This window comes from Chaetomium fimeti (assembly GCF_033439085.1).
Source record: "Chaetomium fimeti strain CBS 168.71 chromosome Unknown B0H64scaffold_9, whole genome shotgun sequence".
Classification (NCBI taxonomy): domain Eukaryota; kingdom Fungi; phylum Ascomycota; class Sordariomycetes; order Sordariales; family Chaetomiaceae; genus Chaetomium; species Chaetomium fimeti.
The window spans coordinates 586246-599264 of NW_026944337.1; the positions used below are offsets into that span (position 1 = coordinate 586246).

The window sequence follows — 13019 nt, forward strand, 5'->3', positions numbered from 1 at the left end:
CAATATTTTGTTTAATTATTGATCAGCAGTCTTTCCACTCCTGAGCTCTTTCCAAAACAGCAGGTCTCCTGATATGTCAGTTGCGCCGGAGTATATCCCATGTCTTGACTACGTTACCTAGGTACTTTACTCGCATACTTGTACTCCTCTCCAACGTCAATGAGCGGCAAAAAAGGCCCCATCAGTGTTTCACAAAAGGGGCGAGAACTGTCCGTCAGCCAGCTTCAGTCCTCGTGTCCAGGCCAAGAGGTCGTTAAAGTGGCGCAGCCCTCCAACATCAAGTCCGGCATTGAATGTTCTTCGTGCGATTGGTTTCGCTTGAGACTTTGTGGTACACTGCACATGTTAGGACCGTGACATTCCTTACCAACCGCCAGACACAATCATTGAGACGCCTCAAAGCTCATTGGCCTACCAACTAGGCATTTTCATCAGTTTGAGACTCTACGCCGCATGGGCACAAAGTAATTCCCGGTGCTGGGCCGCAGGACGAACATGGTACTTTGGGGTTGTCTGAGGCCCCAAGGCTAAATCGCAGCCCAGCGCTCTAAGAACTTGGGTTTTGCATATATCTTGTTGCCATATCATTTCTGTAGGGCTGAATTGTCAGAAACTTCTGCAAGTCAGCTAATACTAGAGACACTAAGCTGACAATGGCGGATATGGACAAACTCGACATCTCCCAGCTTCAGGCGTCCCTGGTAAAGGACTCCTCTGTCGCCACCATCAACATTCTTCTCAGTCTTGTCTCGTTCTGGCTTGTTTATTCTACTCTAGCGTATATACCGTCCCGGGTTATCCGACACATCCGCAAACGGGCCTCCGCCTGGTCGTATCTCCTGAACGGTCCGCGTCTCATCCGAGAAGGTTATGAAAGAGTATGTCTGCCCAGACATCTTGCCCAACCACTCCATTGAACTAGTTACTAACGAGATACGGCATCTAGTCGAATGGCGAACCTTACGAGGTACTCGCACCTGACTCTCGCTATCTGTTTGTGTCATCGCCGAAACATATCAAGGAGATCGACACGGCTCCTGACACGGTTCTCTCCCTCAATGGGGCAGCGAAACACGTAAGCAAATACTCAAAGTAATGACTAATGTAGTGGCCATACACCTAACCTGTCGTCGGCAGATGCTGCAGCCGCTTTACACAATGAGCGGATTCAACTGGTTTGAGCGGCGGGGAGTGGAGGGCGTCGGGTTTGTACGCACTCTCCGGACGCTTTTGACTGGCAATCTTCCCCAGACCCTGCCAGACCTGAGTCTCACAACCAAGGCCCTATTCGCGGAGCTGCACGAGAGGCACCCCGAGGTCAATGGTATGCGGATGGTTCCCAACGCGTCTTGGTCTCTCCTTTTGCTGAATATACACACTGCTTTCAGGGGTTCGACACTCTCCCATATACCCCATGATGATCGAGCTCGTGGTGAAGCTGAACGGACTCGCCCTGTTTGGGCAGGAGTTAGGTTCGTTACCTGGAATCTACTCCTCTAATATATGCCGTGCGCTAACCTTAGACCCTGCAAGCCAATAACGAGGAGTTTATGGCGTGTGCTTTGCCGTATGTCGAGCAGACGTTGCTTACTGCAGAAATAGTCAAACTGCTGCCGAAACTTTTACGGCCGTGAGTGATTCCAACCTGGCGTTATGCCCTTGTCAGCACAATCTAAGAGATTACTAGTGTGGTCGGAGGAATGCTCGGCTGCCATCTTAACGCCCACAGGAAATTCTTCGAATACTTGATACCGGCCGCCCAGCTCCGTTGTCAAGAGAGAGATCTGAAGAACCTGGGGCACGAGGTGCCCAAGCGGGTCGGTGGCAACCCTTGATTGAATATCCGCAAGGCATACTCACTGATAAAAGGCCGACTGTATCCAATGGCTCGTCGATACGGCTCCCAAGCAGAAGCCATGGACTCCAGAGCGCGTAATATACGAGCTGATGGCCATTTGGTTTGGCTCAGTGCACATCCTCACCACGGTGAGTTCACCCCTCCACGCACTTTCTTTTATCCCTTTTTCTTCTAGACTGAACACAATGCTAACCCTTATTATCCCATTTCTCCAAGACCATCGTCTACGCCCTCCACGACCTTTGTCTCCACCCAGATTACATCGACCCGATCCGGACGGAACTGCTATCCCAGTACGCGGATTTTGAGCGTGCCGGCCACGGCCTCCCCTTGCTCGACAGCTTCCTGCGCGAGTCTTCCCGTCTCACGCCCGTCGAGTCCAGTAAGAAACTTTCTCTCCACCCCGAGAAGCAAGGGTCGTAAAAAGGCGTGTACTAAGCACAACCGTAAAGTGAGCACTCGCCGCCGCGCGCTGCAACCCTTTACCTTCTCAGACGGCACTGCCCTCAACGTAGGAGACTGGGCGTGCAGTCCCTCAGGCGCGCTGATGCGCAGCGAGGCGCACTACGGGCCGTCGGCGCAGCAGTTTGACGGGTTCCGGTTTGTCGAGCCGTCTGTTCTGGACAGGCTCGAGGGCGGTCACTCAGGAGGAGGACAGCCCATGGCAGGAAGGGCAAGCAAAAAGCAACCGGCTAAGCTAACGGACGTGGACAGCGCTTTTTTGATGTGGGGATATGGACGTATGGCCTGGTGCGTTATCTACATTCCGGGTATCTAACACATCCAAGAGGGTTGGGTTTGTTCTGTATGTACTCGTACTGACATCGCGTGCAATAGCCCCGGACGGTACTACGCCGCTGCTTTCATGAAGGTAGTGGTGGGGCAGATCATCATGAACTACGACCTGAAGCTGGTAGAGCCGGGCGCGCCGCGCTGGATGACCTGGCGTGCCGCCATGCTGCCGCTAGGCAAAACTATGGTGATGTTCACTCCGCGTGGCGCTTAAGGGCTCTGTTGAGAATTTGCGAGGGTACCTAATGTACTCCACGATTTGTTTTCTCGAGTATGGAGAAAAAATGCCGAATATCGATCGGCCGCCCAAATTGACGGACATGATATCAATGTTAAGATTTGTGCTTGCACAACCAGAAGAACTCCAGCACCGCCCCCTCTCTCAAACGACCTTGTCATTGTTGAAATCCGAGACAGAGATAAAGGAGGCATCTCTTGAAAACGCCAGTTCTGGAAGGTCTCATGATGCTAGCACCCTTGTGCTAGCATGTCTCACAGAAATACTTACCTACCTAGGCATGCCGACATACGGGCCGTGTGACAAACTAAAGTATTCATCCAATTGCCCGTTACTACCGAAGGTGCTGTAAATGAACCCCACTTTACTGGGAATGTATATCATTCGAACGTGACGAGCTCAAGGTCAGCACGTTATAATACAATCTCTCGAATCTCGTAGTTACAAGGAACCGATCATTCCTTGGTGCCGGCGTGCCAAGTGACGCCCCAAATCGCCTTGGTTTCGTCCCTGCCCGTCTGCTCGAGCTCCCTTTGGCTAAGACTCTGGATGAGTTGCTGGTCTTTGAAGTGGTCGGTGAAGGATGCGATAAGCGCATCTCTCGAAGAGAAGGAAAATTCCACCTCGGCCTCGCTAATGATGGCGCCGCCTGCTTCACTGTATTCGAAGCTTGCGTCCGAAAGAACGATGCAACGCGCTTTATCCGTATTATCAATTAGGTACAAAATTCGGATTCTACATATCTAGATGTATAACTTGGCGTATCCGCGCGGTGCGCGCATGTGGTGGTTTGGTTGATACAGCTGTATATATTTTTCTACCCTCCTATATTTTCCCAAAAATCGATAGAAATTAGAAAGTGTTGCGCAACCCGCGCGCACACGCCAAGACGTCTAGGCGTTTGCACCATACAGCACCTACAGAACATCGAACCCAGCTCCAAGTTCAAACAAGCTTCGTTGAGGAGGTCCCTACATAGTAACCTTGTAACTTCGATACCTAGGCAGATAACTACCAGTGTGTGAGGACCTGCCAAACTAGACAACTCCGGAATTGGTTTAACTACCACTCGGGCGATACCTGAATTCATCAAATCTCAAAAAGACAACATATCTCTCTGCCAACGGGGCAACAAAGCGGGGTCAAAAAGACGTCCCCTCGACCGGAATCGAGCCGGTGACCTTTCGGTATCGATAATTTCCATTACAGCCGAACGTGATAGCCAACTACACCACAAGGGGATTTGTTCAATGCAGATGCCCGGTGGATCCGGATGTCGGTTTGTGTGAGAGGGAAGAGGGTGAACGACCGGCTTGGCTGCGCGGGGTTGAGACTCCTGGCACAGTCCTCGTCCCACTTAAAGAGGGGCGGCCGTTGAAGCCGCAGGCTCGGCGGATGCCTCCATGCGTGGCTTGGAACTGGGAAGAAGCTGGGAAGGAAGAGCCCGGGACTCGGAACCAGGAACAAGCATTTTCTTGGCCTGGCATTTGGTGCAAGGCCGGACCTCGTGCCACTCCTTCCCGATCCTCTTTGGTGCTCCCCGCCAATTTAATCTGAACTGGGAAGGCGCATGCTGAAGCGAATGGCAAGCACCCGGCCTCAACATGGGATGAACAGCCCCGTTGGCCATGAATTTCGGGTTTATTTCCGGGTGCCAGCTGCCCTTCCAGGTTGCACAGCATGACAGCACAATCTTGGCCTTCAAACACCGCCCCACGATCGACTAAATCCTCCCATCATCCATCCCACCGAATTCTTTGCGTCGGCCCATGGTGCTAAGTCTCAAAACTTTCGCGGTAATTCGGCATCTACACACCAAGCACCTCTAGGAACCCGGACTGTCCACCTTTGGCGGAGGCGGGGGAGAGCATCCAAGTCGGAGGACCTCCCTATATGGGCGGCGCCCTTGGCACGGAACGGGAAGGTGACGGGAGGGATCTGGATAGAAAGCTGTGTCCACTCTCAAGCCATGGCCCCCATTCCGAACCTGCGCGCGCGAGTGACGCTGGCCGAGGCCCGCCATGGGGCGGCCAATGGCCTTCAGCGAGCCAGTAAACTCTCTCGTGGGCGGCTTGCGACTTGCATACTGTCGTGGCAGTGTGGCACTGCCAGCTGCCTGTTTGCGATCTGCCTTCCTTCCATGCGTGCCCCTGTCCACAACTTGAGCGGGTGGCGGGATCCAGGACCCGTGGGCTGATCATGGTTGTAATCACAGCCGCCCGTGCAATTAATAAACAATCACACATCCGTGTTCATGGAAGTACATGTAATACCACTCCCCTCCAGGCTCTCAGTCTCTCACCCAGGGCGTTTCGTTTGCTCTGGTTAACACATTTCCCCCCCCCCCCCCCCCCAACATCAACCATCATGAGGGTCTCCATTACCGCCCTCGCGGCGGGTCTCTTCCTCGCCCCCTACGCCGCCGCCTTCGGGCGCGGCACGGCCATAGACATCGGTCCGGACGACAACACCGTCTCCGCAGCGGACCTCCAGAAGCGGGCCGAGACCGTCAACGGCTGGGGCACCTTCGACCAGCTGATCGACCACGGGGACCCGGAGCTCGGCACCTTCAAGCAGCGCTACTGGTACAGCACCGAATTCTGGAAGGGCCCCGGCTCGCCCGTCTACCTGACCACGCCGGGCGAGCAGACGGGCGACCTCTTCAACCTCACCTGGCTGGGCAGCGCGCGCCTGCCGGGCCTGATGGCCAACCAGACCGGCGGCGCCGTCCTCATCCTCGAGCACCGCTACTGGGGCCGCTCGTCCCCCTACGACAACCTGACGGTCGAGAACCTGCAGCATCTCACCCTCGACAACTCCCTCAAGGACCTAACCTACTTTGCCAAGACCTTCGTCCCGCCGTTTGACGACTCCGGCGAGAGCTCCGCCGCCAAGGCCCCGTGGGTGTTTGCCGGCGGCTCGTATGCCGGCGCCCTGGCCGGGTGGCTCGCTGCGCTGGAGCCGGGCACGTTCTGGGCTTATTACAGCTCTAGTGGTGTCGTGGAGGCCGTGGGGGATTTCTGGGAGTATTTCGCGCCCGCGCAGGAGGCGACGCCCAAGAACTGCAGTGCTGATGTGAATGCGGTGATCAATTATGTGGATTTGGTGTTGAGCTTTGGGTCGAAGAAGCGGAAGCAGGCGTTGAAGGACAAGTTCCTGCTCGGGGACCTGGAAGATCAAGACTTTGCTTCGTGAGTTGCTCTTGGGCGTGGGCGTGTCTCAGTGGGCGATGACTGACCGGTGTAAAGTGCGCTCGAAACGGGCCCGTGGCAGTGGCAGTCGACCCAGTTCTACTCGGTAGACGTCCAGGGTTACACGCCGTACTACCGCTTCTGCGACTTTGTCGAGAACGTCTGGCCCAACTCGACCAACAAGGTTCCCGGCGCGCGGGGTGTCGGCTTGACAAAGGCTCTAGAGGGCTACGCCAAATTCGTAAGGGAGGAGGTCATTCCCGGCTGTGAGTTTCACCATGCCTCCGTCCCACGCGCGATAACCAAACTGACCCCGTCCAGACTGCGAGAATTCCGGTTACCCCGAATGGGAGGGCGAGCTCAATACCGGCTGCTTCCAAAACTCCAACCCCTCCAACCCCGCCTACAAGGACTTGAGCCCCGACAACTGGGTCAACCGTCAATGGAACTGGATGCTCTGCAACGAGCCGTAAGCCTCTCCTCCCTCATCCGCCCCCTCCACTCCTCTAACATCACCCCCACAGCTTCGAATGGTGGCAAAACGGCGCCCCACTCACCGAGCAGCGAACGCTCGTCTCGCGCCTCGTCAACTCGGAGTACTGGCACAGCCAGTGCCCGCTGCACTTCCCCGAGGGCGGCTACGGCATTGCGGCGGGCAAGCGGGCCCGGGACGTCAACCGCTGGACGGGCGGCTGGGACGTCACCAACACCACGCGCGCCATGCACACCAACGGGCAGCTCGACCCCTGGCGCGACGCCACCCTCTCCAGTGCGTCGCGCCCCGGCGGGCCGCTCGAGTCGACCAAGCAGCTGCCTGTGAGGGTGGTGAAGGGGGGCGTGCATTGCTCGGATTTGTATGGCCCGAATTGGGAGTTGAATGAGGATGTGAGGAAGCTGGTGCTGGATGCGGCGGCTGAGATGAAGGGGTGGGTGGGCGAGTGGTATGAGGAGAAGGGGGTGGAGAAGCCGTGGGCGGTTTGAGGGGGTTGTATTTAACGGGAGGTGGATAGATACCCTTCTTGGTTACATCTTCGTTAGATTCGGTGTTGATATATAGAGTTCGAGTTAATTGACGACATCTTAGCTCCCAGGGGCGAAAAGGCAGCGCCAAGCATGGATTGATTCTCGCAACCTTTGCGTGTTTTTCCATGATGCCTAGGTACCTTAGGTAGGTAATTACCATTTAATTCTCCACCCACATGGTTCAGTGGTGCACTTGGGCACAACGTGCTTTCCCCAGGTATCCATGCTTTACATTCCGGGACAACCTTGGACGGGGTGCAAGCTTGCTCGGCAATATTAGAAATAATTGTGACTCCTCGAGTTTGTTTTCCAACCTCCTCCCGAAGAGGAAAACGTATCCTATCATCAGCCTTTTACAGTTCCTAGATTCCACATCATCGACTTCAAGGCTCAATGATAAACGGGGAAGCATTGTAATAAATCAAGAGGACTGCTTGGGTTGAGTCAGCACCTCGCAGCTCGGCCTGGTAGGTTTTCCGATTTCGGCGGTTTTCCCAATTTCCCCCTGCTCGAAGATTTGCTGGTTACTGAACGCCTGTGCATGTCCTCGCGATTAATAATCGCGAACATCCACCCCCTTTGTGCAGCGATTGTCCAATCAACGACATGTGCATCCCGATGGGGTGCTGAGTCAAGACCTGCCCGGGAGATCCCTTTTCCCGTTCGACTCCCATGAACCCGTCGTCCATCGGAGGATAGACCGTCTTGGTTCCTACGATGGCTGACAAAGACTGGTTCAGGCGACATCGCCGTCTTCCGTGATAGGGCCTTACTGAAAGGCGCCATACTCTCTCGGGTTCCGAACACCAGCATGGGGGCACATTGGTAATATGTTCATGGAATCATCAACACCATAATATATGGTGGCGAGTGAGATCAAGTTCCGTGGTAGGTCAAGATGTATAAGTATGGAGCGTCTCGCTGGCCTTCCATTGTGGACTCCTTTTGTAGACACCGTCAACACAAATCCGTCATCAGCACCTCTAGACACCAGCAGTTTCACAATCTTCCCCTACACTTCCTTACGAAACACATCCTTCTTGAACGCAGTTCCATATCCGTTCGCATCAAACCGTCCAACATCATCAACGTTCCACCAGCAACTCCGTCCGAAATGGCCAAGCTCATCACCATCGTCGGCGCCACCGGTGCCCAGGGGAAGGGCGTCGTCAGCGCCTTCATCAACAACCCGGCCTACCAAGTCCGTGCCATCACCCGCAACCCATCCAGCCCCTCAGGCCAAGCCCTCGCCGCCCAGGGCGCCGAAGTAGTCGCAGCCGACCTCAACGACCTCGCGAGCCTCAAGACCGCCTTCGCCGGCTCCCACATCATCTTCGGCGTGACCAACTTCTTCGAGCCCTTCATCGCCCACCAATCCGCCACCAAAGCGATGGACATCGAAGTCGCGCAGGGCACCAACCTCGCCCTCGCCGCCGCCGCCACCCCCACCCTAGAGCACTACATCTGGAGCACCCTCCCCAACGCGCTCGCCCTCTCATCCAACAAATACCTCATCCCCCACTTCGAGGGCAAGAACCGCATCGACGCCCACATCCGCGCCCACCTGCCCCAGCTCCTCGCAAAGACCACCTTCCTCTGGGTCACCTGGTACCACGCCAACTACGCCTTCCCCGTCTTCGCTCCCTACTGGATCCCGACGGCCAACAAGTACCTGCAGCTAGCCAACTATGCGCCCGAGACGCCGATCCAGACGATCGGAGACGTGTCGGCGAACGTGGGGTTATTTGTCAAGGCCGCGGTGGAACAGGGGGGGGTGACGAGGGAGGGGGCGGTGGTGCTGGCGGCGACGGAGACGTATCAGGCAGGGGACATGTTGCAGGTGTGGGCGCGGGCGAAAGGGACGAAGGCGCAGTTTGTGAGGGTGGGTGGGGAGGCGTTTCGGGAGGTGTGGCCGCTGTGGGCGGAGGAGATGGGGGTGATGATGGAGTTTTGGGATGAGTTTCGGGAGAGGAGCTGGACGAGGAATGATGGGGGGAAGGTGCTGGGGAAGGAGGATTTGGGTGTGACGGGGTTTAAGAGTTTGGAGGAGGCTTATAAGGGGCTGGAGCTGTAGATGGGGATGGTGTGTGGAAATGGTGCATGGTGATGGTGGGGGGAGATGTCGAGATTGTTAGATTTTGAGATTATCACCTGCGAAATATAGACCATCGTTAAATTGCGTGTACTGGATAACTCTGTGGTGTGTGCATCGGTGGTAATCATGACAAAGGTGTTTGGTTACGCGCTTGGAAAACAAGAGCGTCCACGGGAAGGTTCACTTCGACTTATGTTCAACTACTTCGTATCTACCTCAATTTACCCCTTCTTACCCGTTGTATAATGTTGGTAGTCTCTTTTCTCTAAGCGAGCCTCGACACGGGGATAAGGAAACGGGGACAAGCGGCGTTTCCAGTTCGACACAGGGATGAAACGACCCCCACCGACGTCTCAACTCCTTCGCATGCCAGGGGCAACCCACTTCCAGCAAGAAAACCGCAAGCCATTCTGTTTAGAGATAATCTCCGGCGTTAAAGTAGGATTCTACGGTTTCTAACCCAGGACCTCGGCACCCTTGCGGGAACTTGAGACGAACCGGGCGCTTCGGCAACGGCCGAGTGACCCCGGTCCGCGAATGTGGGCGCATATTTATAGTGTTCGATGGTCCTCTGTAGATCTCAGTTCTCGATCGTCATTGTGGCTGGCTGCATTGTTTCTACTTACGGCACTGGTGCTAGTAATCTTCGTTTCTCCTCTGTATTAGTTCAACGTATACACATAATTATCGCCACTACGACTCTACCCACACCCAAAATGAAGTTTTTCGCAGTTCTCGCCTTCGGCACCGGCCTCGCCCTTTCCGGTATGCATTTCCCAACGTAAAGTCCCGCTGTGGTCACTAACACAACCCAGCACCCCTCGTCTCAGAGCGGCAAGCCAACTCCTGCTTCCTTGTCGGCGACCAAGTCCTCCCCAAAGAGGTCGCCGACATTGCAACCGATCTACAACAGCGCATCACCTGCGACGGCTCCCGAACGACCCGCTCGGGCGTACCGGACGTCTCGTCGGGCGGCGTGTCATTCTCATCTGTCAACTTCGCCTCCTCATCCCAATCCCCGCTTGAATTCGCGCTGGACAAGTTTGCGACGCCCACACCCCTACGCAACGCCGACCTCGCCACCTTCCAGAGCCAGCTCGACGTCTACCTCGCGACTGAGGCCGGCATCCGGTCGGTCGGCGGGAACCTCGGCATCAAGGTGCCCAAGTTCTTCCTGCAGTTCCAGGTCTCGCGCATCCAGACTGCGCAGGGCAACCCGCCCACGGCGCCGGGTGCGCAGGTTGATCATTTGTTGCAGAAGGTGCTGAAGAATGCCCCGAGGGAGAGCCAACAGCTGCGTGATCAGGTTACGGCGTTGGCGACGATCCTGGAGTGAGTGGAGGGGGTTTCTTGTGTTCAATAATGCAGCCCCTTAAGGGTTGATAGCGCACAATCCGTCTAAATTTGATCGATGGTTCAAGGTCCAGTCATGCTACTAGATGTTGTAAATGAATGGACTATCCGTAACCGATTCCGAACTAATCGTTAAAAGCCTCACGCTGACCGCAAGTTCAAGTATTCACCATCACCACTATGGTGATCAAGTCCACCTTATTAATCGTAACTGAATACATTAACCGCTCGTCTTCTTCCCCTCCACCAGCGCCCGAGACGACCAACTATCTACACGTAAATGTAGCACAACGGAGTGCCCCCAAGGGTGTTGAAAACATCCTTGATAGGAATAGCCGGCCCCAGCCCCCGCATATCGAGCATATCATCGACCGTACCCTCGCGGCTGGGCGGGGTGTTGCGGAAGGTAATGGTGCCGTTGACTTTGTTCGCTTCAGCCGGATGCAGGATCTGCCAGATCCAGAAGAGGCGGTCGACCATGGCGTGGTGCAGGTAAAAGGCTGGGTCGTTGGGCGACGTGAAGACGTCGCCGCCGTCGCCGCCCATGGCGTGGTGTCCGGCCCCGTGGAGCCGGAGCGTCCCATACGTGCCTTGCAGCTCGTCCTGGAAGTGGCCGATGGTGGCCGACGCGGGGCCGAGGGTCACGTTGAGCAGGTTCTCGGCTGTGAAGGTGGACGTGGACGCGGCCATGGTGAGGTCACGCCGCTGGCAGCGCGGGTTGAGGTGCTTGACGTCGGTGACGACGGGGGTGTAGCCTTGCATGGCCGGCTGGACCGGACCGATGTTGATTGTGTAGCTGGAGACAAAAGTCTATGGTCAGATCGTCATCGTTCCTGGTCATGGAGGCGCAGGGGACAGTGTGGGGGGCGGTATAGACAACAGAGCGTACCCGACAAAAGGGCCCGACTTGACGCAGCCGCCACCCTTTCCTGACGGCAACCAGATCCGTCCAGCGCTGACGAGGCTGCCGTTGTGCGCGAAGTACTCGCCATCGCCACCTAGGCTGGTGTCACTGCCGTCGAAGACTGGGGACTTGTACAGGTCGTCCTGATGCTTGAACCAGTTCCAGTACTGTGATGGGGATTAGCGCCACTGTGGCTTTGATGTCTTACATCCCAAACAAGCAGGCAACGCAAAGCCTACCGGTAAATAACCAGTGTAGCCACACTGGTTACGCAGCTTTTGTTCCCAGAGCCACATCATGTAGCGGTGCCATGTAAGGAAGTTGGCCGTGCCGTGGATGAAGTTGGTCTGGTTCATGTGCACGGCGACAAAGTCGTCAAAGTGGTTTTGCGCGGCCGAGAAGTCCGGATCGACAGACGGCAACTTCCACAGGCATTTTACGGCTTTGATATAGTCCTTTTTTTGGTTGCTAGACATATGCTCCCTGGATAAGGTAAGGACACACCTGGTGTTAGTGTGACATCGGGAACAATAGCAGTCCGTGAGATGTCCGCATCTGGCCTCCCTGGCCAGCAAACAATAGGGCCGTCGCAACAACACATTTCGTCTCCAGACGGGGGGGCATGTCCGGTGAAAAGGGAGAATAGGGAGACATACCAGTCTTTGCGGACGGCAGCGTTGGCGAGCGTGCACGTTTGGTCTCCATCTCCGGGTCGGGTACTAGGGGTTGGTTTGTTCGTCTCGCGCAACTTGGCTTCGGCCTGTCGCTGTAGATCTTGGAGGATTTCCGCGGCGTCGTTCGGAGGGGCCCCGGTGATGAGGGTCGCACCGAATAGAAGAGCTCCAACGGCGGGCACCAGCGAGAAACGCATGTCGGGCGAATTATCGAGAATGGCTAGGTACTGTTTCTGATCCTGAAGCCTGGGTTTGTTGGCTGCTCCAGCTCTAAGTATACCGGATCTGGTGTTCCTCTTCTCGCTAGGCGGATAATAGTGGCGGCCGGCCGGCCCGAAGATGGAACGCGTCTGGATGCGGTCCAGTCATGTCCAATGCAGCAGCGCCTGTGGTACCGCGGTTCGATACCGGCCCAATCGCATCAGGGGGGACAGCATGCAAGGTGCGAGTGTCTTGCTGACCCTTGCTGACCGCCAACTCAAAAGGTTCTTGGATCAACATTCTGGAGCTGACTCAGAATCTCCCGAGATCTGCTGCGCGATTGCTTGGACACGCCAGGATCTACTTGGATTTGATGAGCAAGGTTGGTGTCCCGAGGGGCATCGGACATCAGCACGGGAGCCCGAAGTTGACAAAGATCCAATGGATGAGCGCCCCCAATACCGCCTCCCAGTCATCCTTTCAAGTGGTCTCCCATGGACCACCCACTTTTGGTTCGGATCTCTGCGCCTGGGCCCTTGGTGCCCAGGCTCGAGCCAGGCTCGGTATACACGACGAACGAAGAGGAGCCGGGCACGAATACAACGTGCCGGTGCTGCCACTGACGAAACGATTTGCTAACCCTTTTTGATCCTTTTCATGCTTGCCTCATTATCTCGCATAAGAATTACC

General features: G+C 55.8%; 5 protein-coding genes and 1 non-coding gene across 6 annotated transcripts; 4 read left to right on the forward strand and 2 right to left on the reverse strand.

The window, feature by feature from the left end:
• Nucleotides 1–496: 496 nt before the first annotated feature.
• On the forward strand, nucleotides 497–2980 carry B0H64DRAFT_409492 (cytochrome P450). The gene is made up of 10 exons (XM_062804712.1): nucleotides 497–878; nucleotides 947–1075; nucleotides 1138–1324; nucleotides 1389–1472; nucleotides 1534–1630; nucleotides 1688–1817; nucleotides 1870–1986; nucleotides 2075–2240; nucleotides 2311–2608; nucleotides 2696–2980. The coding sequence occupies exons 1-10, from the start codon at nucleotides 654–656 to the stop codon at nucleotides 2862–2864; spliced, it is 1602 nt and encodes a 533-aa protein (XP_062655100.1). The 5' UTR covers nucleotides 497–653; the 3' UTR covers nucleotides 2865–2980.
• Nucleotides 2981–4041: 1061 nt separating this feature from the next.
• B0H64DRAFT_t155 lies at nucleotides 4042–4129 on the reverse strand. Its single transcript has one exon. It is a non-coding gene; the product is annotated as a tRNA-Tyr (tRNA).
• Nucleotides 4130–5230: 1101 nt separating this feature from the next.
• B0H64DRAFT_478329 (peptidase S28) lies at nucleotides 5231–7060 on the forward strand (the record flags this gene model as incomplete). The annotated part of the gene is made up of 4 exons (XM_062808241.1): nucleotides 5231–6079; nucleotides 6137–6345; nucleotides 6401–6548; nucleotides 6604–7060. Exons 1-4 carry the CDS (start codon nucleotides 5256–5258, stop codon nucleotides 7058–7060), a joined length of 1638 nt encoding a protein of 545 aa, XP_062655101.1. The 5' UTR covers nucleotides 5231–5255.
• A 1156-nt stretch (nucleotides 7061–8216) lies between these two features.
• B0H64DRAFT_377772 (uncharacterized protein) lies at nucleotides 8217–9176 on the forward strand (the record flags this gene model as incomplete). Its single annotated transcript, XM_062802542.1, has 1 exon — nucleotides 8217–9176. The coding sequence occupies one exon, from the start codon at nucleotides 8217–8219 to the stop codon at nucleotides 9174–9176; it is 960 nt and encodes a 319-aa protein (XP_062655102.1).
• A 628-nt stretch (nucleotides 9177–9804) lies between these two features.
• On the forward strand, nucleotides 9805–10533 carry B0H64DRAFT_366953 (uncharacterized protein; the record flags this gene model as incomplete). Its single annotated transcript, XM_062801925.1, has 2 exons — nucleotides 9805–9962; nucleotides 10013–10533. The coding sequence occupies exons 1-2, from the start codon at nucleotides 9914–9916 to the stop codon at nucleotides 10531–10533; spliced, it is 570 nt and encodes a 189-aa protein (XP_062655103.1). The 5' UTR covers nucleotides 9805–9913.
• A 259-nt stretch (nucleotides 10534–10792) lies between these two features.
• On the reverse strand, nucleotides 10793–12513 carry B0H64DRAFT_248391 (uncharacterized protein). The gene is made up of 4 exons (XM_062799957.1): nucleotides 12111–12513; nucleotides 11694–11937; nucleotides 11440–11621; nucleotides 10793–11346 (listed from the first exon to the last, which is right to left on the reverse strand). The coding sequence occupies exons 1-4, from the start codon at nucleotides 12323–12325 to the stop codon at nucleotides 10821–10823; spliced, it is 1167 nt and encodes a 388-aa protein (XP_062655104.1). The 5' UTR covers nucleotides 12326–12513; the 3' UTR covers nucleotides 10793–10820.
• Between the last annotated feature and the right edge of the window lie 506 nt (nucleotides 12514–13019).

Excerpts from the sequence above, each read along its gene's own strand:
- B0H64DRAFT_248391 (XM_062799957.1), bottom strand. The coding sequence starts at position 12,325 with ATGCGTTTCTCGCTGGTGCCCGCCGTTGGAGCTCTTCTATTCGGTGCG. Across the intron at positions 11,938-12,110 it reads GCTGCCGTCCGCAAAGACTG|GGAGCATATGTCTAGCAACC; the intron begins GTATGTCTCCCT and ends TACCTTATCCAG. Across the intron at positions 11,622-11,693 it reads GCTACACTGGTTATTTACCG|TACTGGAACTGGTTCAAGCA; the intron begins GTAGGCTTTGCG and ends TCCCCATCACAG.
- B0H64DRAFT_409492 (XM_062804712.1), top strand. The coding sequence starts at position 654 with ATGGCGGATATGGACAAACTCGACATCTCCCAGCTTCAGGCGTCCCTG. Across the intron at positions 1,631-1,687 it reads CTGCCGAAACTTTTACGGCC|TGTGGTCGGAGGAATGCTCG; the intron begins GTGAGTGATTCC and ends AGAGATTACTAG. Across the intron at positions 2,241-2,310 it reads TCTCACGCCCGTCGAGTCCA|TGAGCACTCGCCGCCGCGCG; the intron begins GTAAGAAACTTT and ends ACAACCGTAAAG.